A 25,995-nucleotide genomic window follows, 5' to 3' on the forward strand; every position below is an offset into this window, starting at 1 on the left:
ATGCTTGTTGATATGCACATTGTCAGGGGTAAACTATACGCAAATTTGTTGAAACACAGACAGGTGGAAAAGTGTATAGTTTAAACATGCCACAGTTATTTTTAAGGCGTGCAATCGCAGTCGGAATAGTCGGGACTCGAAAATACGCTTGCGCGTTCAGGTGAGGCGTGATCACTTCTTAACACTTCCTGTTTTTCGCATTCACGCTTGGACTCCTGGACGAGTACAATGTTCCCCTTTGAACTGTTTTCGGCCACAACCTGGACTTTAGTGGCTCTGTTTTTCGCATTGCTTTTATTGTGAGTATGTTACAATTTATTTATTTATTGGAAAAAAGAAGAAAAAAACATCTCCTGAGTGACATTTACGTTGCGTAGATATGGTGTGTGGCCATATGGACACTTCAAAAAGTTGGGAATTCCAGGACCCACGCCACTTCCCTTTATTGGCACAATGTGGATTTTTAGAAAGGTGAGTAAGAAACATGGCCAATTGTATGTTGTTGTTTTTTTTCTTTTACTGCGTTTTACTCATGCAATCGCTTTATCTGATGGCATCATACCTGGCGGAATTCCAAGTAGGGCTTTATTGCTGCTGACCAGGAGTGTCACGCCAAGTATGGAGATGCGTGGGGGTGAGTAATCTGACACAACTCCCTTGACTCGGCACAAACATGCCACTAGTCCAGTGATTCCCAACCAGTGTGGTGCCATGAGCAATCTTCAGGTGTGCCGTGGGAAATGATCAAATTTGACTCAACTGCTCAAAACATGATTCATTTTCAAGAACTAATGTAGCTTTGTTCCTCTAGTTATGCCAGTGAGGCACAGTGACAGACAGAACAAATAAATGCTATTCTATTAGATGGCAGGAAGTGCATACAGTAATGACTGTGAATCTACTTTTGGTGACATTTTTGTTTGTTGGTGTGCCGTGAGATTTCCCAATTGTAAAATATGCGCCTTGGCTCCAGAAAGGTTGGAAATCACTGCGCTAGACAAACAAGCAAACCAACTCATTGGACATCAAGATGACGACAGTATGACGTTATGATAGGCAAAGTGTAAAAATGAGTTGACTGCTGTGCGGTCAAATGAAATGAAATACAGTAAAATTACTCAAAGTACATTTATTTAGTGTACGGGTAATGTGACATGATTTAACAATATTCACGGTACCTTTACTTTTTTTTTTTTACTTCAGAAAAAAATTTGAATTCTTTTTTTTTTTTTACTCTTGTAACTTTCTGATTGTATTCGTTACTTTACGACTTAATTCGTATAATTACATTTTTCATTTGTGTGTTCATGACTTTTTTTTCTTCATAACTTTACAACCCCCAAAAATTATAAACTTACGACTAATAGTAGCAAAGTTATGGGAATAGTTTCTGCACTTTATAACTTTTTTCATTACTTTACGATTTAATTCTCATAACATTTGGTTTAACTTTCCATACCTTTTTTTATTACATTTTCTCTTCTAACTTTACAACTGTGTTTTCGTAACATTACAATTCATCGTGTGACTTTACATTCCTTTTATTGCAACTTTACTACACTATTGTCATGTTGACTTTCTCAGAACTTTGTGACCAAATCCTCACTTTTTCCTGTATTTGTTTTTTTTTTTTGGTAACTTTACAACTAAATTCAAGCAACTGTATGTTATATTTTCTTTATTGTGTTGTTTTCATAATTTTCTGGATTGACTTTTATTCTCTGAATTTGACTGAGCTATTCTCGCGACATTATGAATTTTTCCTCAAAACTTTCTTTTTTTCTCGTAACTTTGCGACTTTATCCTTGTAACATTACAATTTTTTTCTATTTATTTGTTTGACTTTTTTTCTGGTAATTTTTCATTCTTTTCTCCACCCCCGTAACCACAATCCCGTAACTTTACATTTTCTCTTTCGGAACAACCAACTTTTTGTCTTGTTGCTATGACATTTTTTTTCACACCACTTCACTTTTTTTTTTTTTTTTTGTAATATTCCGACTTTATTAGCTTAAGTTTACTGTTATTCTTGTAACACTTTCCCTCATTTTCTCTTTCCGCACAACTGTACGTCTTATTTTCACATAGTTTTACCCGAGTTCGTTATTTTCTTGTAACATCATGGCGTAACTCTCATAACAGTATAACTTTAATCCTGTAACTTTACGTTTTTTTTTCTTGGAACATCACCGCTTTAATCTGGCGATTCCCCCCCGCCCCCTCCTCGTAACATCACAACTTTACTGTCAAAAGGTCTGCCGTACCGCGTTTGTGTGCAGTTTGTTTGACGGCAGAACTCCGGTGTTGTTGGTGACGGACCCCGAGATCATCAAGGCGGTGATGGTGAAGGATTGCTACACGGTGTTCACCAACCGCAGGGTGAGCAACGTGACAGGAAAAAAAAAAAAAAAAATGGAAAAAGCCGGCCTGCCTGCGGCCAAATGTATTTTTTATTTCATTTTTAAAAATTAATATTCCTGTATATATTATTTTATTATTTTGAGGGAAGTGGTATTGAGGAACAACAGAGTAACACAAAAAAGTTACATTTGTAGCTATTTTCACTTCTTTTAAACTGAAGCTGTTGCACATTTACATAGTTTGAAGTTTACTTCTTTTTTTTTTTTGACCGCTTTTGTCACCTTCTTTCAGGCAACTGTTGAGGTATACCATTATTTCAAATTGATAGATTTCATTAAGTTTTCTGTTTTTGCACATTTGAAGTGATTTTATTTATTTTTGTACTTTTATAGTCATTCTTGTGCTTGTAGTTTTTTTTTATTAAACTGTAGATCAATGATTGTCAAAGTCTGGTACGTGGGCTCCCTCTAGTGGTACACCAAAGAATCACTGAATTAAATGGCGAGCACATTTGTTTAGTACAGTTGAGTTGTATGTAACGTTAAAGTACAACACATTTGCATAACATCTTTTAGAAGTGTTTGTTTTCAAACATTTACAATTTTATTAAACCTTTGTGTACAATACATTAAGTCGTTTTTAAATGTTCCTCTCTTTAAGCGCAGTGTTAGCGTGGAAACTCTGCGTAATTGCGACGCTGTTGCGTTTCCTTCGCCCGCAGGACACGCTCGTGCTGGGAGCGCTGGCCGATGCCGTCACGGCCGTCAAAGACGAAAGATGGAAAAGGATCCGCAGCTCCTTGTCGCCGTGCTTCACCAGCGGAAAACTGAAGCAGGTTGGGATACTCCATTTATGTAATTTTAATTTTTTTCTTCTAAATGTTGTTCTGGATTAATACTCGGAACGTTACAACTTCACAGTTCGTTGCGAGGCTAAAGACATCATATGAGTAAAAAGGGATCAAAGTTAGGAGATTGTAAATTGTAATGCTACAAGAAAAACAACGTAGACTTGCATGACTCGTTCAATCAAATTACGGGGAAAATGTACAATTACAAGGTAAAACGTTTTACTTTGACAGAGAATCATGTAAAGTTACAAGGGTGCATTTGTAAAGTTATGAGAATTAAGCTGTGAAGTTACAAACTAAATTACAGTTACAAGGAAAAACTTTTATTTTACGTTACGAGTATAAAGCCATAAAGGTGTGTGTGTGTGTGTGTGTTGGGTTACAAGACGGAAAACCTAGTTACTGTACGTAAATTGTGTCATATAATTACGCACAGAAAGTTGTAATATTACGAATAAAAGTGGTAATATGAGAGAAAAAGGTTGTGAGAGTAACGCCATAATGTTACAAGAAAGACTGTAAAGTTACATGAATTGTACTATAAAACTTACGAGGAAGAAGCTATTCATTTACGTGACTAAAAGTTATAGTATAAAATTTTTTTTTTACTAAATTCAAGTTGCGAGCATAAAAGTTGTAGTATTACAGGGGGGAAAAAGTATGATTGTGAGAGCCGTAATGTTAACAGAAAGACAATACGGTTCCATGAATCGTATCATAAAGTTCGAAGAAAAAAGTCATCAAGTTGAAAGTTGCAATATTATGAGGACAAAATTTGAATCCCAATCACAAGAAAACGTCACACTTTTGCGAGAATAAAGTTGGAAAGTCACAATGATACATTTGTGACGGAGATGAAAATAAAGCTTTAAAGTTACCAAAAAAAAAACAACATTGGAAAGATGCGTGAATAAAGTCGTAAAAAAAAAAAACGTACTTTGCTAACTTATCACAAGTATGGTTTGTTTAATTGAAGGTGTTCCCCCTGGTCACTCGTTCCACGGAGCGACTTGTCGAGAGTTTGGCCAAAAAGGATCTGAGCGAACCCGTGGACATCAAACAGTGCGTATCAAGCACCAGTCAATCGCTTTGCTAACTTTACAACTCCATTAACTTTGACTTGTTTTCTTGTAACGTTACAATTCTGTTCGCACAACTTCATACATTTGAGTCATAATGCTCCGGCTTTTTTTCTTGTCGCTTTACAAGTTTCATATTGTATGTCGTCTTGTTTTGCGTAGCACGTATCTTTACGTTGTTTCATTGTTGTAACATTGCAGCTTTACAAATGTATCGTAACTTTACAGCTTTATTCCCGTAAGGTTCTGAAACTTTTGACTGTAATGTGAACTTTTTCTCATGACTTTATGCTTGAAACATTTTTTCTCTGGTAACGTTATGACTTTGTTCTACGAACTTTACAACTCACGACCACGCACCTTTGTTGTTATTTTTTGTAACATTACGACTCTGTTCACGCAACTTAACTTTATTCTTACAACTTTTTCTCGTAATTTTATGTTTATTTTTTTTGTCTTGAAACAGAGTTTCATTTTCACAACTTAACGACTTCTTGCAACATGACCACCGTTATGTCAAACTTTACGACTGGCATTGGCGTAGCTTTACAAATGTTTTTTTCCCGTACTATCGTGATGTCCTCGTGCGCCGTAGATTCTTCGGGCCGTACAGTTTGGACGTGGTGACCAGCGCCTCCTTCAGCGTGGACACCGACTCCATCAACCACCCGGACGACCCCATCGTTCTTCACCTCAAGAAAATTATGAACTTCAAATTTTGGCCGATAATGTTATTGCGTATGTAGAGTACATAGTGGCCGTTATGAACATTCCAGTCTATGAATATTTCATATTGACCTTGCTCTCCTTTTGCAGTGCTTTTCCCATTTTTCAGCAAAGTGTTCAGGTTTCTCAACCTTGACTTTATGCCCAAGGCCAGCACCGAGTTTTTCTTCAACATCATTAAGAGGTTTAAAGATCAGCATCAAGCAGAGCAGTCGGTAAAGTTCACAGCGTTTTCATCATCTTTTTCATGTAACTTTACAACTTTATTCTCGTAACATAACCTTTTTTTTGTTGTTGCAACTTTATTCATGAAACGACTTTATTTTACAAGACTTCATCACTCCATTGACGCATCTTTCGGTTGTTTTTGTAACTTTACGACTATCCTCGCGACTTCCTTCTCGTAATCTTTTCGCTTCTGTCTTGTAACTTTACGGCTTTATCATTATAAATTCACGGCTTTGTGTATTCGTGTTTATTTTCGCAACTTTAATGCGTTCCTTTCATGATATTGTGACTACTTTTTAAACATTGATATTTAATTCTTGGAACGTTCCAGCTCTCTCGTCTTAACTTTAAGGTTTTATTCTTGCAGGTTTGCTACTTTTGACGACTGACTAATGATTTGACATTTTTCTTGTCAATTTAGAATTTTATTCCGACATTTTACATTTCATCATGTTATGAATTTACTACCACGTTCCAATTTTTTTTCTCTTAACTTGACTATCTAGCAATTCTACTGCTTCGCACCAATTTCTGGATTTTTTTTTTTTTTCGTGTTGGACTGCGTCGCAATTCTTAAAAGTTGACAAAATATATAGAATTATCCAGTATCTTGAAAAGCCATTGGCGGTGTAGTGATTCCCGCAGCCGACTTCCACACAGGCGACCTGGATTCCGTTCACCTTTCGTCCTACCCTATGACAAATGATATAATGACAAACGATATAAAAAATAAAAAATAAAAAACTTTTGACATGCCCGATAACAAGTGACGCTGGCTGCAGCAATACACAGTGATACTCAGTTTGTCAGAGAGATGTTAAAAATAATAATACTAATAATACTAATAATGAACAATGTGTTTGTGGAGAGTCACGCAGACTTCCTGCAGGTGATGATCCAGCACGAGATGCCCGAGTCGGACATAAAGAGCGAACACGAGCAGCCGAGTAAAGGTACGAATAATCAACGGAGTCACGAAAAGTCGACTAAAGTGGCCGCCTGAACCGTGACTCCCGTGGTCGTAGGTTTGACGGAAAAGGAGATCCTGTCGCAGGCTTTCATTTTCATCTTTGGGGGTTTTGAGACCACCGCCACCACGCTGACGTACATCCTGTACAACATCGTCACCAACCCGGAGGCCATGAGGAACCTGCTGGAGGAGATTGACGCCAAAGTTCCCAAAGATGTACACTTCACTCCCGAGTGCTTTTGGTTGTTGGATCTTTCTCTTTTTTTTTTTTTAGTTTATTCTGAACGAATTGCCTGCAGGGAGGCTTTTTTTTTTTTTTCTTCTTTTCTCCCCCCCTCAGAACATTTCGACTTGGGCTGTCACGATCGAATCTTTTTAGAATCGATTAGCTTTATAGATGTTTCGCTAAGGACTCGAGTAATTGCCACCATTTGTTTTCCTTCTACTAACATGCATTTTATTCTCATTTCTGAGAGCTGGACTTCTGTCCTTAAACTGAATATGTTGGGTACTGAGCGTATGGTATAAACTGTACAGAATTTGCGACAACAAAATCAGCCTTTGTAAACGGTTCGCATTCGCGGTTAGCATTAGCACGGTAGCGATTTTAAATATTTAAAAAAAAATAATAATTAAAAAAAAAAATACCATTCAGCTCAATCATGTTATATGTACATGACACATCGAATACCGTCTTAAAAATCACTTTGACGCTTTTCAGTAGTTTTCAGTAGTTTTGGCAAAGTCAAATCGGGACTTTGTTTTCCTAACTTTACAACCCTTTGGCAACTTTACAAATGTCTCGTAACTTTACAGACGTAAATGATTTAATGATTTTCAACATTTTTGCATCTCTGCAACTTCATTCCGATAAACTTTACACCTTTAGTCTATTAACTTTACTGCATTATACTCATAACATTATGACGTTATCCTGATAATTGTGCAATTTTATTCACGTTATTCTTTATTCTCATAACTCGACAACCCTTTTTGCAACTCTTGACTTTCTCGTAACTTCACAGCTTTATTCTCATAAATTCACCATTATCCTCCTTGCGCTGCCACTTTATTTGCACATCCTTTTGACTTTATCCGAGTAGTTTTATCATCTTTTTTCACTTTCTCCTAACTTCACGACTTTGTTCTCTTTACTGCATTATTCACATAACATTCTCCTGTTCGTCTCATAAATGTGATTTTTTTTAATTTATTTTTTATTTTTATTTTATGGAGTGCCCTGTGACGTTATCGCTCCAGAATGTTGTGTTGAGCGTCATTTAAGTGAGTCTCCTGTCCCTGTCCCAAGGGTTCCATTTCATACGAGAGCCTGCACGGTATGGAGTACCTGGACAACGTGATTAACGAGTGCATGCGCATCATCCCGCCGGCGCCTCGGCTGGAGCGCTTGTGCAAAAAGACCGTCGAGCTCGGCGGCCTCACCATCCCCGAGGGCACCCTGGTCACCGTTCCCGTGTCGGTGGTCCACAAGGACCCCCGCTATTGGAAGGACCCGGAAAGATTCAGACCAGAGAGGCAAGCCCACGGTTATTAGATCTGTAGTTCATTCCAGATCTGCAATTATTTCATAAAACAAGAGAAATGAGACATCTCCCGCGGTCATAATTCCCGAGTAATAAGGTCAAAAATCAGCATGCATCTATCCATTTCCAGATTTATAATCATTTTGTCTAAAAATACTCATATGATTACCCTAACCTTGGCTAGGTCAAAGGTCAAAATTCACTATTAATAAGTCAAGTATTTGCAACAAATCATAACGTGACATCCCTCAAATTAAAGTGCCCGATTCGGGTTTTCCAGAGCTGTAATTATTTCGGCAACATCACCTTAATATTACATAACGACCAAAACCTTACCCAGAGGTTCATTAATAGTCAATCAATTTGCAGTAAACCATACTCTCTCATACCTCAAATTAAAACTTGATGAGGACTTTCCTAATCTGTAATTATTTTGGAAATATAACCCCATAAGATTCCATAAAGACAAAAAAAATATTTGACCACAGATACTGTTGACAACCTTCGTAATAAAAGTATCCGTTTTTCTTTTTAAACAGATCATATGATGTCATACCTCAAATGAAAGCGCTTGATGAGGGCTTTTGCAATATCACCTGATATGATTGCATAATCAAAAACAATGACCAGAGGTTCAATCGTAATAAAGTCACAAATGAGTTTGCAACAAACCCATATGATGTCATACCTCAAATGAAAGCGTTCCACGAGGGCTTGCCAGATCTGCAATTATTTTTGCACTGGACCTTTGTGTCTTGAAAACGTTACCCACCGTCCCCCTTCCGACGTGCCATCGCAGGTTCAGCAAAGACAGCGGCGAGGAGTTGCACCCCTACGCCTACATGCCCTTCGGCCTGGGCCCTCGCAACTGCGTGGGGATGCGCTACGCTCTCCTCACCGTCAAGATGGTCCTGGTCCGCCTGCTGCAGCGCTACAAAGTGGAGACGTGCAAGGAGACCATCGTGAGACATTTACACATTCATTTCCATCGCGTTGGTTTTCCGCTCCTAACGTGTAGTGGTGCGTCTTCCCTTTTAGATTCCTCTGGAGTTTAACTGGAAGTTCCAGCCAGTCAAGCCGGTCAAATTCAAGTTTGTGCCCAAAGAGTAGGCCAGAAAAGGGGGGGAAATATAACGTCTATAACATCAATCAATGAGTGTAGCTAATGATTAAAGGAGAATGAGAATCCATGCTGCAGTACTGGTAGCAGCCAGCATGGGGCGCAGGCAGCTCCATATTGGAGCAATCATTTTTGCATTTCATTTATACTTCATACTGATGTATGCAAATTTAAAATAAAGATAACAAATCATCTCACTGAACCGTAGTTGCATGTTCTTCGCTATGAGTTAACGAAAACTATTTAAATCAAACACTCCAAAGCATTTGCTTTATTTTGTTCCGTGTTATGCTTTGGGTAGATCCAATATATTAAGTATACATTTAAGCCCAAATATAGCAATAAAGTCATTTGTTGCGATGGCATCTTTTGGCTACAGAGGACAAAGTGTCAAAAGAAATGAGTTTATAGCTCAGTGGTCTACGGTCTTTGGATTTCATCGTATCCTGCCGACTGAAGGCACCATGCGTGCCAGGGGTAGCAAAGCAGCCCCAAAACACGACTCATGATTTGCTTGACTGGATCTGGCACACAGGGTGTCTTCAAAGGCTCGAGACTATAAAGGCATTCAGGCGTGAAATGTGCTGCCAGTGTCAAAGCTTGTTGGTCTTCCGCACACCTCGTGCCAGATAGAGCAAAGCAGCCCCAGAACAGCTAAAGTGTTCCTTTCCGTCAGTGCTTTTACAGATGCATGCAGGAAAAAGTACACAGTGAAACACATGCTCAGTTGCAGTTTCGTTGTCTGGGGCTGCTTGGCTGCATCCGGCAGTTACTGCCATTGGGATTTCCAGCATAAAAGATACTGATGCAACACACAAAAACATCATTTCCATTTCAAATGTGTCTGGGATGTGAATATTGTGGATTTAACGACACAAAAATCTCAGGAAATTACAGCAATTGAACAATTTCTTGAACACTTTTGATAGTCTCAGATTTCATTATATCCTGCACAGAATGAAGACACTTTGTGCCGGACGTAACAAAGCAGTCCCGGAACGTATGCGAGCCCATCTCTGTTGGCCAGAAGCTACAGTGCAATGTTTACTCATGTTTTTAAAATAACTCTGAACCTGAAACATGAAGGAGGCTTGAAGGTTTGCAACACCTGGCAGTTACTATTTTCATTTCCGTGTTGATTAAATACTCACCTGACCAAAAACATCATTTTAACTCAAAATGTGGCCATGATACAAATATTTTTAGCCGTAACTGCACAACCTTCTGTGGAAATCATTGCAATATATTTCACGCTGTCCCAAGATACCCTGTCCCAGATGTAGCAAAGCCACCCCAGAACATCAGCGCGCCGCCTCTTGAGTTTCACAGTAGCTGGATATCAAGGATGAGGAATAAATACCCAATCAGCTTTCCATATGTAACACTTCACATACAAGAAAACCAAAAACACCTTGTCAACAAAAGCTGTATTCTCTATTTAATTTCCATAGAAAATTGCCACCCTGTGTTCATGCGGCATAGTGATGACTGCATCAAAAAGCAAAAAACCTGATAGATTTTTTCTTTTTTTTTAATCTAAGATATTTCAAAATGATGACCAAAGACTATTTGGGGTCCTGAGTTTGTCAAAGAAACAGACCAGAGAAATACAAAAGAGACATTTGTAGTAGAGGAGGAAAAGGCTGTGCATTCTCATCCATTTAAGAGTCTCTGAATATCTGAATCAGACGTCAATAAGACGTCAGAGGCGTTGCTGTGCTCGGTTAAAAAACAAACCAAAAAAAAAATAATGTTTAAAAAATCACAACAAAGTTGGGTTGCTCTACCTGGTGAGCCAGCTCGAAGGCACCACGGCAGGTTGTTGCTACTAAGAAAGTCACTTTCCTTCCTCGAAATGACAAAAATAAATAAATAAAGGAACATTCAGTCTTAAAAAAATAATAATAATCATCGACAAGGTCCACGTGAGGACGTTTGGCTCGGGTTACCTGCAACAGGCAGAAGCACCAGTCAACCAGCTGGTCGAGTCCATTTATGGCTGGTGAGGGTTAAGACGGGAAATAGACCATTTCATAATGCTTGTAAACAATAGGCGCCACGGTACTTCCGGGTGGCAAAAAAGTGATTGACTGCTGGTGACGTGAACTGAAACCATGACAGAAACGCCGCCAGATATACCCCATTTCCTAAAAAAGAAAATAGTCCAGCGGCGCCTGTGGGTGAGGATAAATGGAGTGGAGGTCGTAAATGTTTGTAGAGACGATTGCCTAATAGCCACTTCCAAAGGGACAGACCGTGGAAGGCATTTCCTCACAGGTACGGTATAAAATGTGGGATTGGGTAGTCTCAATAATTCAGCACATCATCATGGATAGCGTGCTAGCTAACATCTTAATGGTGTTACGATGGGTGTTAACAACCCCAAACAGCTCTTCGGAATTAATTAGCCGGTCCCTCAAAGATTAAATTAAGATTGAATTTCCATCCCGTCTATTTTTGAAACAATTTATCTGTTGAAATGTAAATTACAAGCAGTGTCTCCTTTGTAAGTAATTTATCTCGTGACATCTTTTTGACTGGCGCGTCACACAGGCGAAAATCATCAGTCAAGCCATTGAGCCTGTTTGCTAAATCGTCTCTTGCCTCAAAATGACAGTCACATTATGTTTGTGGTGGACGTGAGACAACGCGGGCAACGAAGGTCACGGCGCGGATGACAACTCTCGTCAGCCGTAGTAAAACAGGATGAACGCGACAAAATGTGATTGTGGGCGTAACAAAACATGGGAAGGGGAAGCATATGCATTCCCATGCCATCTCACGGTCTTTTCACGTTTTGTCACGTTCTGTCTGTTTGATACGTCATTTCGTCCCCCATTGTCTGATGCGAGGGACCCCATCAGAACGTGAGCGGCCAGGAGGGAACATCCCGGCATACGTGGCAAAGCGCGAGCCCAACCTCAGCAGCCACCGTCAAACACCGTGAGAAAACATAAGACTTGAATGTGGACCAAACAAAAGTGGCCAAAGTCCCACATTTCGTGTGAACCGAGCTGCCGTGGCCACCGGGAACGTAGAATAAACATTTTGTTAATGCTTGTGCCACCCGGAAGTACGTGTGACGTCAGGGCGAAACGTCCTACAGTGGGGTCCGCTTTTCTACCGACGTGGTTGGTGGCGGGACGAAGACGGCGCCACGGCCGCCAGCGAGGCAGAAGCGACGGCGTCCTCCGCCTCCTCCGGCTCGCTGCCGCCGGCGTGCAGCTCCTGGCTGACGCTGGACTGCAGGGCGGCCGGCGTCAGCCACTCTTTGGGCAGGCAGCTCTGGAGGAAGGGCACGCACGAACTGAAGTAGGCCAGGCGGTTCACCCAGCGCGGAATCTCGCGGCCGCACAGGATCTGGACGACGACGAGGAGGAAGAGCGGATGAGTGTAGCCGAACGATAACAATGCCTTGACTTGCAAATGTAACCCAAAACATTATCATCATCTTTAACCATTGAAATGAATGAAAAATACCATTCAGAAAAATACTAACAAATAAATCACTACACAGTGTTGTATTTTATAAAAAAAATTCAATGACAACAATTGATAAGAATGTAAAGAATTAAACAGTTCGTGTATCGTGATAATTCAATGGGCTGCTCTTGCTGGTGTGCGCCATGGCCATCAGGGGGCAGCATAATGTGCGACGTCTCGCACAACATGCAAAAACGGACGATTAAAAAAAAAAAAAGCCAATGAGAAAATAGAACATGCAGCGTCAACACCACACGCTGGATTCCAAATTGTGGGACTGTCAGGGTGTTCGCAAACAGGTATCCAATTCTTTTTTTCCGTCCCAAAGTGCACTTCAAGGCAAGACGAAATGATAGTCACGTCACTTACATTACGGTGCTTTCAAAGAATATTGTAAAAAAAGGCCAACGATTGCCTCACTTCTCCATGACAACATTGAAAGCGTTTAAGTGTGTGTGTGTGTGTGTGTGTGTGCGTGTGTGTGTGTGTGTGCGGCGTGCGTGCATGCCCGGGCTTGTATCGTTACATTTAATCCCCATCTCAGCGTTGGGACTAACCGTAAAACTCCCTCCTCATTAGTTGGAGCAGGATAAGCCGATTTGGACCTCACACAAACACATGCACGCACACACCATCGGCCACTTCAGTGGTTGTACTGGACAGGTGAAGCTATCATTTGCCTGTTTTTTGTTTTTTTTCCCCAATATTTTTTTGAATGCACCATGATGCCAATTTACATGGATCTTCTGTCTTGATACTTTTAAATACCAAAAAAAAAAAGGGAGATTCCAACGGCAAAAATGGACGGACGTTACGAGACTTCAGCTCAAGACGTCGGTGTTGCCCAACATCACTTAAAAATTCGCTATAACACGGCCGCGAACGATGAACCGCGATCTCGCGAGGGTTCACCGGACTTTCCTCCATTTCCATTATTTCCTACGGGAAATTGGATTTCAATCCAAAACGGATTATGTTCAACCTCAGTGCATTAACCAAACAAGTGGCCCTTTCAGTCCTTAGTTTTACTGTAGTGTACTAATTACACGGAATCCAAAGAAAGCCACCCACCACAGCAGGTTTGTGTACGTGTGTTTTGTGTGTGTGTGTGTGTGTGTGTGTGTGGCTACCGTACCTCTGAGAGCGCCGAGGAAAAGTGGTTGCAGTTCTTGTGCATGAGGTGGTAGGCGTTGCCTTTGTACTCCTTGCCCATTTCCTCCACGATGTGCTCCACGTCGTCCTCGGTGAAGTCGGTGCTGCCGAGGACGATGGCTTCTCTGCGCGCGCGCGCACGCACACACACACACACACACACACAGACATCATCATTATTCACACTCATGTCGACAATGCTGAATTAATACAATTAATGCAGGTTGGACATCAACACAAGCAGAATATACCGTAATTTGTTTAATAAAAAAAACAAAGCATATGTTTTAATTGTTTTAAATCATGAATAAAATAAGCAAAATATCCATGAAATGCACCAAATGGTGTGCCCGGTGTGCATATATTTGGATTTATATTTATATCTTTTTTGCACCAATGACTATAAAGTTGTGTCATAGGTTGGCCCAATTTATTTAAAAAAATTTAAACGCCATTATCAAATGTTTCTCTTAAAGTGTCAATTTGACTTGCAATGTAGCTAGAGGATTAAATAAACCATTTTCATTGTCTATGTTGATGACTCATTAAGCCAAGCAGACGTTTCAATTTGCCGGACTTCCAACTGTCACAAAAGAAGCCAAAGAAAAAGCAAAACAGACACGCGCAGACTTAATTCGACGCTTGCAGAACTGAGGTCTCATGAGGAACGCTGAGGGTCGAACGTTAAAATATTGTGCGACTTTAGTGGTGCATTTTCCCCTGGAAGTGTCATGTCCCACTGTATTTATTTGATTACCATGGTTCAGTAGGCGGCAAAGATGCGTGCCTGTCTGTCGAACACCACGAGGCACATCGATTAGAGCAGAAGTAATGGGACAGGCACGTACGTACAGACGCGCATGCACAATGGGGGTTGACAATAAGAATGGAAAAAAGGAATTCTGAACGACTTACTTGAATTTAAACGTGTCGCCGAGCTCGGTGGCGTCACCCGGCGTGATTTCAAAGATTCCTGAGAAGGGGTACGGGTGTCCCCCGTAGGCAAACTCTATTTAAAAAATAAATAAATAAACACATATATTCAGCAAGGCTTTTAGTAGCGAGGCACGGCGCCGTGAGATGCGCTCACCTCGGCCGTAGATCTCGATTCCTGAGTGGAAGACGCCGATGCCAAGCGTGCTGGTGAACTCGTTGATCCAGTACTGAGGGTGCACAAAAAAAACAAAAAAAATACGGTTTAGACAAAGCACTCCTATTATTTCGAGTTGTTACTAGTTACATCATTGCCGCAAACAGCAAAAATCTCCCAAGTTAACGCCTCCCCTAGAAGGGGTTTGTAATTGCGTATAGATGCCACCAGATGGTAGTAAACCACTTAAATCGGAGAGGATCATAAAGCATCAACACCATACATTGAGCATGTACACGACCTTGAACGCATTTTATGTTAATGACTTTACTCTGTAGTTAAACTATACAACACAAACAAACCACCTTCACATGAGGCTCATCAATAGTATTAGCTAGCATACTAGCCTAAATAACATGCTCGCACAAGCTGACGTCACTACACATGGGCAGACAAATATGCGCACTAGTACTTTACACAAACGCTATTAAGTCATTCAATCGCCTTTTTTTGCATTTACACCCAAAATTAAATACTGGGGAACAAAGGAAAATCGGAACGGCAAAATTAGCCACGTGCTATTAGTAGCTGCGTCGGGAGAGAAGCGGAAACATATTTTCACTTTTGACAGTGCACGAGGTGCATTTTAGGACAGCCTACTATGCAGGACATCTCAAATGCAAACTAAAAAAAAAGAGCTATCAATGAATTATACCCAACAACAAAATCAAGATTTAACAAGATGGTTGCCAAAGTAATACTTTTATGGCTTTGGCTTGCACACAAAAACAGTTAATAGACAAAAGATTTACAGCAAATAACAGAGGATAGGGTAGGTCACCCCCTGAATCTGATCCCAGGGAACACAATATAAACAAAAGTCCTTTTTCACCAAAATCTCTTTTTCCAAAGCCTCCTCCCACCAAAATGTTTTTACACCGTCTTGAGAATATTCACATGATTTCAGCTGTGGTCATGTGAAAATGCTTTGAGAAAAAAACAAAAACATTTTTTTTTAAATAACCCACATGACATCTTGTCAAGCAGCTAAATTTAAAAAAAATTAGTTAGTCTTAAATCAGGGAAATGACTTTCATTTCCAAGTGCATGATAGCTGTTTATACGCTTACGCCACACTTTAATGGTCAAGCATTTTAAAATGCAGCCCCGACGCGCCCATAAAAGAACTGCTGCTCGGATCCTCCTCGCACTCGCTGGTGACATAAGACTCTTATCTCAGAGCTCGTTAAAACCTGCTGCCTGCAAGGCACAGTGTGTGTGTGTGTGTGTGTGTGTGTGTGTGTGTGTGTGTGTGTGTGTGTGTCTATGGTGTTTATCAGAAGCCTCGTCACCTAGAAATCCTGCAAAAGTCATAACAGTTACTTTTACACCGAAACCCAGCGACAAAGACGACTGAAAATGCTGTGGAGTTCATTTCAATTTGTTTTCAAAATTAAATGTGAGACAGAAAAAAATAATCTCAATGATGGAAGTACATTTTTAAAATGTATCAATTTATTTGTGAATTTTGGCATGGAAAGTGAGGAACGCTAGAAAATATGGGAATTTGGGAAACGTGCAAAATCACAATAATTAAGGTCACGTGGGCAAGGAGAGCAACAGTCCCCGATGAATCTTTTTGTTGAACGGGACAAACAGTCCAAATACAAAATGAGGACACTTGCAAGGAGCTGCTGTAGGCCACAAAAAAAAAAAATTGCCAACTAAGTCAAGGTACCACAGTATATTGTTTTTTTTTGTGACATGTTATTTTGTTGTAGCATGAGATTGTTTTGAATATATAAAATATGTGCCTTGAATCAATAAACCTTGGGAGACATTGCACTAAAGCACTCACAGAGCCAAAGAGGAAATGCACTCAGTCGAGATGAGAGCAGGCCGGCGGCGGCGGCGGACGCGCTTTGTGCTGGACTCTTACGGTGGTGTGATGATCCTGACAGTCATGTGACGAACTACTGATCCTCAAATGGAAAAGATGAATGAGCCATTTTACCGGGAGGTCACACGGTCTCATCTGACGTCTAGATCACATTCTTTCATTCGTTCAATTGCAAACAGCAGCAACCAAAAGGAGTGGAAATACTGGACTTGGAGTAAATAGTTCACTAGAAAGCTCACTCTATATAGTGACTAGGAGGGGAATGAGCGGAATGATTGTGAATGCAGCGACTGTCGTAAATGGTGTGACATGCTAGCGTGACATCATCATAGTGCGACGACGCGATGTAAGGCGCCACTGAACTTGACAAAAAGGAAGTTGGCAGAGTAAAGGACATCTTAACGGCCTGTTGTCGCAGTGTCCTCAATAACACAAACTCCATTCCCGCAGTAGGAGTAACAGTCGTGCACACAAACGCCGCACACATCACAGGTGTGCGCGCGTGTGTCTATGCGTTGTCATGTAAAAGCTGTTTATGTCAATGTGTACGGCAGGTCGAGAGGAAGTGCAAGGAAGAGCAAGGGGGCGGATGAATGAAAAAAAATAGAAGAGAGGAAGGAACACGTGTTGTATCGAGTTGAATGTGAGGGGAGGCGTTGTACACGGTAATAGAAATGTGCTCAGTAAAAAGATTAGGTTGTAGCTTCAAAAACAGCAGTGCCCATTATTTTAGCGGGCCGGCATATTGACAAATAAAAAATGCCATTTTTCTCAATAAAAGTTACATTACGCGGAATATAGTTGTTGTAATTAACAGTTTGAACAGAGTTCTTTATTAACGTTTAAAAACATCAATGACATTTGTTTTTGCTTTGGCTCCATCTGAAGACGTTTGAGAGTTACGTTAGCGCGACGCTAGTTTTTAAACACGCGACACTGACATTTACGTTGGCGTGATGCTGCTTCAAATCAATAATAAGTTTGATGCCGTGTACTACCAAAAACATTTTGTAAGGCATGACTAAACTACAATGTATTTGCTTCGGGAGCGGGCGTGTGGCCACAGTTGCGTTCCTGCGTCTTACCCAACATGTTCCGTGTGGATACCGTACCGAGAAAATCTGAATAGGAACACAAAACACACTCAAGAGGACAGACTAGACTGGACTGCGTAATCTGGACACCAACGACAACCTTGTCAGCAGATGTAACAGCAGACACAAGGGCAGCGTGACCATTCCGAGGCCTCCCAACACAAAGACCCCCGCCCGCCGCAGAAGACTCCACCAGCGTGTCAATCAATGATTCATCAATACTTGAGTTGTGTCACTCACCCCCCACTTCCTTTTGCATGGTGACAACGCGGTGACTCTGCCGGCGTCACCCGCTCGCGAAGACGCTTATGTTATCCTCTGAGGAAACGCACTGGTGGTTTTACCAACGCTGTGCTTTGAGGTCCCCATGTGTCAAAAGCCCCATTCGCATACATTTTCACGTTTTGCTTCCTCCTCGGGACTCCTCGAGACTAACCCGATTAATATGGATGCTCTAGTAATAGTATGCTCTGTATGTGTTAAAGTAGCAGTTTGAAGGTTTATAATTACAGGAACCCGAACATCTATGCTAATTTCCGTGAGCCCTTCTATAGTGTTTCGCATTAGATGTTAGCATTATGCTAGCAGATGCTCATAAGACAAAAGCATGCTGGAGCCTCTTATTTGGAGAAGTGTGCGACCGAGAGTGAGCACAGACGGTAAAGAATATAGTACTTAAAATAAAGTTTAAAAGTGTTTAAAGTGAGTGGGAGAGGTAAAAACTGCATAAGAACTCTCTATATCGCGTATTTTTGCCGAAATGCGAGTGGGTCTTGAACGTAATGAGTAATTAACTGGGGTTCACTCACTGTAGTGCCAGAATATCGATATATACCGTAAAGATATATTATTAAGGTGAAACAGGTTTATACAATTTCGAAGAGCGGTGTTTTCAGTATTGCAGCGGGATGTTTGGCCATTTAATCGCACCATTTTCCTAACTAAGTTTTATTCTGACCCTTCACCCTGAAAAGACATTTCCTAAAGTGATCCAAAACAAACAAAATGTAAATATTTTAAAATGTCATGCTTTTATACAGGTGCTTTAAAGTTTGCGTACACACAAGCTATTTCAGGTCAAATTTGACCTGTGTCTGCTAAAATTGATTTTCGATTTTGTAAGCCTAGTTGCGTACCTGCTGAAATAATTTTCTTCAAGTGACTGTCACATTATTAATTTAAAAAAATACCACTGTTCTTGCTTTATAATAACAAAAAATAAAAAAAAAATTTTTTTAAAAAGCATTTTTCGTTATGTCTTTGTAAATTCGGAGTCATCCAGGTCACGGTAATCCACGAAGGTTGAATCGAGGCGACTGGATTCTTTTAGTTTGTTAAATTTGTTGTTGTTGTTTTTCTTCTTCATAACTGTAATAAAACGGTACATCCCAATAGTGTCCGTATTTATTATGGGACAGTGGTAACAGTGTTCGAGAAGGATCTTAAAACCATCCCTAGAACTGTGTGTGACCACCACATTTACACATTTCTGCAGAAACATGCACCTGTTGGTCTTTGCAGGATCATGGGGGAAATTTCCAAACAGTAAGAGAGTCCAAATCATATATATAAATGTGTGTGTGTATTTGGATGCCCACTGGGGAGTTTGAAACAGTTCAGAGACCTGCCTGTGTTTACACCATATTTGTACACGTCCCTGCAGTACAATGGTAATCTCGAAACAGTGAAATCAGCCATACTCAATATGAATGATTAGGTTTTTTTTCTTTTGCCATAAACCACTTGTAATATAATATATATATATATATATATATATATATATATATATACACATGTAGACGTTCCATTTTCTTTGTCACATTGAATAATGGTTAGTTAATCACCCATTTGTTAATGTCAGACAGGCGACAATTACGGTTTGAAAAGACCTGTAGTTCATAATTTCATTTTGGACAAAACACGTTTCTTTACCATATCGTAGACGTTTAGGATGATCGGTTCGTTGGCCATCCCACTGTGGAGTTTTGTCTTCCTCCAGGCAAGCCGGTGGTGGTGGTGCTTGTTCGGCGGAGTCCTCCTCCGCGCGCCCCGGACTCCTTCCTCCCAGCGCGAGAGGCTCCACGAATAACCGTCAGCCCTCCCCGAGTCAAACTTGAACACTTCCAACACAGACGGTCGGGGGTGAGAATCGCTTCACGGGCTGCGTGGCGCCCAACATGTGACGGCCAGGCTTTTGTCAGCCCTGGAGCTCGTCCAAAAAAAAGCACAAGAAAGAGAGCAACTCGGCTGACGTGAACCCGGCGACGGAAGAAAAAAAACAACAACGACGACGATGACTTAGAACGTCCTCTCGCCGTGGGGGAAAGGAGTTTACGCGAGGCGAAAATAGAAACGACATATAAAACGATTCGTAAAATGACGTAATGCTGTCGCACTAAAGCGAAAGCATAGCTACCTCCAGCGGCGCCAGCTAGCTAACGGCGGACGGAGAACCAAATAGGAAGACTCGGTGGGAAGGGGGAAAAAAAATTGGGACCGCGAGTGACAGTGGGCGAGAGCACAATCGAGCGATGAGCGTCGCACTCGATTAGTTGATCTGGAAATGGCGACGGGAATTCTGGGTAATGTAGTTGGCGAGCCAAAGCAACTACGGGGCAATGTTGCTTCAGCGGAAACGTGGACGAACACTCTTTTACTTATCATTGGAGCCTTTTTTACGTTTACATTTATTTAATGTACATTGCATTTGGCTTACGAGCTGTTTTTTTTCCTCGCCAAAAGTGGAAAAAAATAAGACATAAGATCAGAAAATCGTGATTCAGCCCATACAGCAAAACAGTTAGCACACAAAGAAAATATGCTGCTGTTGTGTATTGTTGTTGTTTTCAGCATAAGTACAAAATGAGCTAAAAATTGAATATGGAGATCTAGAATAACTTTTATTGGACAGCAATATTAATGCATGGGTTTATTTTGGAACAGTTTTGAGTTAGACGTGACTTTATTTATTTCTATCATCTGATGTCTTCTCATATTATTTCATACATGTATAAAATGATAAGGTTATCCTGAAACTGACATTATTACTGTAGCAGACAGGGAATGCTCCAAAGGCAAATACTGTATATTTATCCTAGAATAAGCTTACTTTAATAGTAACTTCTAAGGCCTTTTTTTTGTGAGTAAGTTCCAAAATGAAATGGTGTCGGAAATTAGCAATATTAGATACATGCAGTCCAGGTCCAAAATCTGAGGAAAATTGTTGACGACTGTAAGGTTCCTTAAAAGTGAATGTCAAGGATTGAATTGATAAACAGACACTTAATCCAAACTCATGATCATCCTTCCTTGTTGTCGTTTTCCCCCAAAAGTTCCATGAGCTCCTCCTGGTTGGAGAATTCCTGAAGGGAGGAGTTCATCTCGTCCAGCAGATCCTCGCCCAGCAGGAACGTCTTGACGTCATGCAGCGTCATACCGATGCGGTGGTCCGTGATGCGATCCTGGGCGAAGTTGTACGTCCGGATCTTCTCGGACCTTCCTTTGGTGCCGATCTGTCGGAGAAGCATGGAGAATGCAGGTGCATCTTAATACATGAGAACATGGTGGAAAGGTTCATTTACATCAGTAAAAAAAAAAAAAAAAAAAAATTTATTGAGATGCACTTGTATATCGATCATTGTTCCTACAGGAAATAATGTCAATCAAAATGAAACTGTCATCCTCGAAAAGCCTCCATTCACTGCACAGGCAATGTTAGAAGAAAAACTGTAGCATTCTTAGTGAATAGAATAGAATAGGTTTAGAAGTGCCTGTATGTGCCAAAAGGTGGCGACAAAGCACCACTTTTATATGAGATAGGGCTATGGTCCTTCAACTTCAGGGGCGAATAGTGCGGTTATTAGAGTCAATTTGACTTTAGTTTGTGTTTTATAGCACCAGAAACAAACAAACGTCATTGTACCTTGCAGTATGCAGCATGTACAGTACCTGCACTTTGCGCTGATTGTAGCGCTTGCTGGTCTCCTCCTCCAGCTTCAAGCTGTAGAGTTTTGCCCGCAGAGCTTTCATGGCCTTCTCCTTGTTCTTGAGCTGAGACCGCTCCTGCTGGCACTCTGCCACAACACCTTGGAAACACACACAGGAGCTCGATGGTTGGGATGGATTCACAACTTGTCAAGGGGCAAAGCTGCAGGGTGCGTAAACTGCGTATCGTACCAGTGGGCAGGTGCACTATTCTGACAGCGCTATCCGTGGTGTTGACGTGTTGACCGCCAGCGCCGCTCGCCCGCTTCGTTTCGATTCTTAGGTCCTTAGGGTTTATTGTGAAGGAGATCTGAGGAAGAACACAAGAAAAGAACCAGCTTAATATATCCAAAGAAACCTACATGGGCCTACATACACGGCTGAACTTTATTTAGGGTTCATCAGAGGCACTTTTAATCAGCGGCCAAAGTACAGGTTATAGGTCACATCAATGGTGGGAAAAATTTTGAAGTGATTTACTTTGGTCTCATTTTTTATATTAGGAAAAATAGCATTTGAGCAGACTTTTTATAACATGAGATACAAGCCTAATGAGTTAAAGACAAAACCATTAAATTTACAGTGGACCCCCGCTATTTCCAGAGAATAGAGAACGGCTCGGACCGCGAATAGCGGAAATACGGCGGTAGGTGACGTACTTTATAATTACATTTAATTTTATTTTTTTTAACCCAAAAAATATTGAATAAATGGGGATAAACCACCAATAAGCAAAAACCCTGAACCGGTCGCTAGCCAATCGCAGGGCACATAGAAACAAACAACCACTCGCACTCACATTCACACCTACGGGCAATTTAGAGTTTTCAATCAACCTACCACGTATGTTTTTGGGATGTGGGAGGAAACGGGGAGAACATGCAAACTCCACACAGGTGGGGGCGGGATTTGAACCCCGGTCCCCAGAACTGCGAGGCAGATGTGCTAACCAGTCCCCTCACCGTGCCGGATCAAAGATAACAGTCGAAACAAAATAATACAGGAGTTATGGGTCGTCAAAGAGTGTATACATTTTTGTGACAAAATTAATATGCACTTTGCTTCGCACATGTAGTTATGTGTATTCATGTTTTTTTTTTAAATGTAATGAATATTACATAAATGATCGAAATATATATATATTAAAAAAATAAAAAAAAATCGATTTCCTGTTTTGACGCACAACCTGATTGTACCTCAGTGGGTTGGGGCAGCACGGCCACGGTCATGGTGCTGGTGTGCATGCGGCCCTGCTTTTCCGTCTTGGGGACGCGCTGGACTCTGTGAACGCCGCCTTCGAACTTCATCGTCTGGTAGCTCCGACGGCCGCTGATGCTAGCCGAGGCGTGACGCAGTCCGCCTGGGCGCAGGTGAAGGGCACAATGATCAACTTTTCCTGTGTGTGCTTTCTTTTATTTGTGTGTCCACTGACTGACCTAAGTCACTGTTCATGTGTTCCAGGACGTCAAAGGACCAGCCGTTGTGCCGAGCGAATCCCTCATACATGTCAAACAGCTTCAAATGGGGGGGGGGATTTAGTTACTATTATGAAATTTCATCTCCACAACTATCCTTATACTGAGCCAGTGGTGAGAGGTTCTAATATTTGTTCCATGAAATTATATTCATTTATTCCCAACATCTATCTATCTATCTTCTGCATTCGGTAGTATTTCTATTGGCTGAACTCCTTCCAGGACATGTACACGGACGTTAGATGTTTTGTCCGAACGGATTTCAGCCTCTGTGTGTTGCCATGCTAACCTATTTCGCCCAGGGCCTTCACAATCAGTAGTGCTGGCATGTTAACGTATTTTAAACTATATAAGCAATGGGACTGATTCTTTAACCAATCAGATTTCAAGAGCGCTGCGCCTCGACATCAGCATTTTTCCATCCTCTGGTCAGACAACTTTGAGTAGCAAAACACATCTGTTACAATCTGCAATACATTAAATAATCAGCATCTTTGGTGGGGATGATGTATTTTATTTCAATTTGTTGTTGTCATGTTATTAGATAAATATTGATTCTGAACTGCTCCATATTATGTGGCAGAATTGGGAGCTTTTATGTTGCATTTGTCAAATGTTGATGGTTTCTAATGGCGACGTGGATTAAGTCCCAACTGAATGCTCAGGTACCAAATGCACTGCCTGCCACTGTACTTAGAAGATACATATTGTATATACACTTTAGATTTTTTTTTTTAAATAAGACCAACCTCAGCAGTAAACAGCATGGCCTCCTGTCCGCCAACTCCTGCCGTCACTTCCAGCACGAGGTCGCTCAGATCAGTCTCATCCTGCGTGATCAAAAGATCTAATATCTAAAATGGTGGGGGGAAAGTAGATTTAACGATTTAACAGCAGCTCAGAATTTCAGAAAGCAGATATATATATATATATATATATTTTTTTTTTTTTCTTGAAAGTTTGATGACGCTCCACGTTCTTAAACCTTTTGTCATACCCTTACACGTTCTATTGGGTCTGGGGCTTTGTAATATTTCTAAAATCAATTCTACAGATCATCCCATTTTTCACTTGAGTACGCTCATAAAAAGATTTTACTTATTACCAATACAAAATATGCACGTGAGGTACTGGTATTTTTGTGGTCCACTTGTGGTCGCCATCCTCACATTCTACGCAGTAGTATCTGTGACTTTGAACGTGTGCGACTTTGAAAAAGGGGGGCGGGTGGCGGCCTGTTGAGTGACATGGGAGTCGGCAAATGAGAGTGAAGAATTTTCTGGCTGTTAACTGACTAACCTGTTTGCTAATCTGCACGTTGAGTGACTGGGCATCAGTTGTGGCCGTGCAGCTAGTGCATGAATGTGCTTGTTACGTGTTTAGTTTGTGACTGTTTCTTTGTTGAAAGTGCACCAGCAACAGTGTTTATCCTTGAGCAACTGGAGGGATTACAATTTGTTCTAACTAGCAGTAGTAAACGATATTAGCTAATGATGTTTACTTAACCGTTGATGTGTAGTTCTGTACGTCAGTTGTGTTTTGCAACAGACGTATGGCAGTTTATCTTTAAATGTGGGACGATCCCAAACTTTGGAGATTCTTTGTCTTTTACAAATTTCTTCCTCCTGGTTCATGTTTATTGGTAGAAGAGTCTGCAGTGACATTAGTTCATCTGAAAAAAAATGATCACTGCAAAATTCGGAGATGTCGCGAAAAATCTGCGATATAAAACAAAGTAATTAATAGACATGTTTTTTTTTTTATGATTAACACAACAATTAGCTACCTTTTGCCTCAGGTCACGGATGTCTTGTGAACAGGCTTCCCGCTCCTGCTCAGCCAGTTCTCGGAGATCTTCATCTGCGGGAACGCCCAGAATTATACAACGCCTTCCTTACTTCCGGGAGAGTCGTACTCACCCTTGAGAAGCGCCTCCATCTCACTCATCTCCTTCTGCTTGACGTCCAGCTCCCTGATGGTCTGGGTGAGGGGGGCCAGCAGGGACACTCTGGTCCTCTTGGCCCTCAGCTCTTCCGCACTGCTCTGCTCCTGCTCATCGCTGTTGACTGCCCTCAAAAAGCCGCTATATTCCGACTCCATTTTTCCCAGGTAGTCCAGCAGGGATCTCCTGGAGAACAGTTCATCGAGGGATAATAACTTGGCCACCTTCAGCCGGCTGGCGGTGTGAAAAGTCCTTGTGGTTCTGATGCAGTGTTTATGAAACCAAACATCTTTCATTAAACTTGAATAACTTGTAAAACGACAAAAGAGGACGTTGAAGGCAGACTCCTTTCCTCTAGGTCGGAGGTGAATAGCTCTTCTGAGAAACATGATTGAATGGTTGGATCCACTATTTCATTGCAGAAACAGTCTCCACCATCACGATTCGTTCAAAAGTGACCTGCAACCGGTGGCTGGCACTGTCAAATTGAATGTACTATAAATTGTGAAGACAAACAAGCAACTTAAAAGATAGCGAACGTTCAGGTTTGATAAAATAGGTTCCCGGAGATAATGAGATTCATAACGCTAATGCAAACTTCCGTCAAATATATTCCAAAGACTGACAAGCATCGTGAGAAAATTCACAACACCCCCTCGCAGATGGACGCAGCCATTTTGAATATTGAACGCATGCGCAGTATTGAACTTCTTGTTGGTTTAAAAAAAAACAACGTAGTTTAAAAAAATAAATCAATTGACGAATTAAAGACTGAATTGTTTTTTTTTATTATTATTTTTTTTAAATAAGGCGTAACAGTTGCTGTGTTGTTGTCGCTCTCTCTCTTTGCTCAAGTGACCTCAGTCATCAACAAATAGACAATTAAGGTCACTAATGCAACCTGTCTTTATCTGACTGGTTCCATGCAAAGGCGTGAAATGACCAATTGACCAGCATTTTCAAGCCACTTATTTGCTTTGTTATTTAAATACGACAT

General features: G+C 41.0%; 3 protein-coding genes across 3 annotated transcripts; 1 reads left to right on the top strand and 2 right to left on the bottom strand.

The window, feature by feature from the left end:
- The first annotated feature begins 171 nt into the window (after positions 1 to 171).
- Positions 172 to 9,070, top strand: LOC133409441 (cytochrome P450 3A30-like). Its single transcript, XM_061689438.1, has 13 exons — positions 172 to 299; positions 378 to 471; positions 582 to 634; positions 2,280 to 2,379; positions 3,083 to 3,196; positions 4,188 to 4,273; positions 4,886 to 5,028; positions 5,107 to 5,231; positions 6,113 to 6,197; positions 6,270 to 6,430; positions 7,524 to 7,750; positions 8,558 to 8,720; positions 8,797 to 9,070. The coding sequence occupies exons 1-13, from the start codon at positions 229 to 231 to the stop codon at positions 8,866 to 8,868; spliced, it is 1,494 nt and encodes a 497-aa protein (XP_061545422.1). The 5' UTR covers positions 172 to 228; the 3' UTR covers positions 8,869 to 9,070.
- desi2 (desumoylating isopeptidase 2) lies at positions 5,193 to 20,114 on the bottom strand. The gene is made up of 5 exons (XM_061689439.1): positions 19,530 to 20,114; positions 14,604 to 14,676; positions 14,429 to 14,522; positions 13,497 to 13,638; positions 5,193 to 12,238 (listed from the first exon to the last, which is right to left on the bottom strand). Exons 1-5 carry the CDS (start codon positions 19,566 to 19,568, stop codon positions 11,999 to 12,001), a joined length of 588 nt encoding a protein of 195 aa, XP_061545423.1. The 5' UTR covers positions 19,569 to 20,114; the 3' UTR covers positions 5,193 to 11,998.
- Positions 20,115 to 20,299: 185 nt separating this feature from the next.
- Positions 20,300 to 25,658, bottom strand: mtrf1l (mitochondrial translational release factor 1-like). Its single transcript, XM_061690081.1, has 8 exons — positions 24,976 to 25,658; positions 24,843 to 24,916; positions 23,806 to 23,910; positions 23,018 to 23,096; positions 22,778 to 22,941; positions 21,774 to 21,891; positions 21,546 to 21,682; positions 20,300 to 21,109 (listed from the first exon to the last, which is right to left on the bottom strand). The coding sequence occupies exons 1-8, from the start codon at positions 25,385 to 25,387 to the stop codon at positions 20,897 to 20,899; spliced, it is 1,302 nt and encodes a 433-aa protein (XP_061546065.1). The 5' UTR covers positions 25,388 to 25,658; the 3' UTR covers positions 20,300 to 20,896.
- Between the last annotated feature and the right edge of the window lie 337 nt (positions 25,659 to 25,995).

This window comes from Phycodurus eques, chromosome 11, assembly GCF_024500275.1.
Source record: "Phycodurus eques isolate BA_2022a chromosome 11, UOR_Pequ_1.1, whole genome shotgun sequence".
NCBI classification, from domain to species: Eukaryota; Metazoa; Chordata; class Actinopteri; order Syngnathiformes; family Syngnathidae; genus Phycodurus; species Phycodurus eques.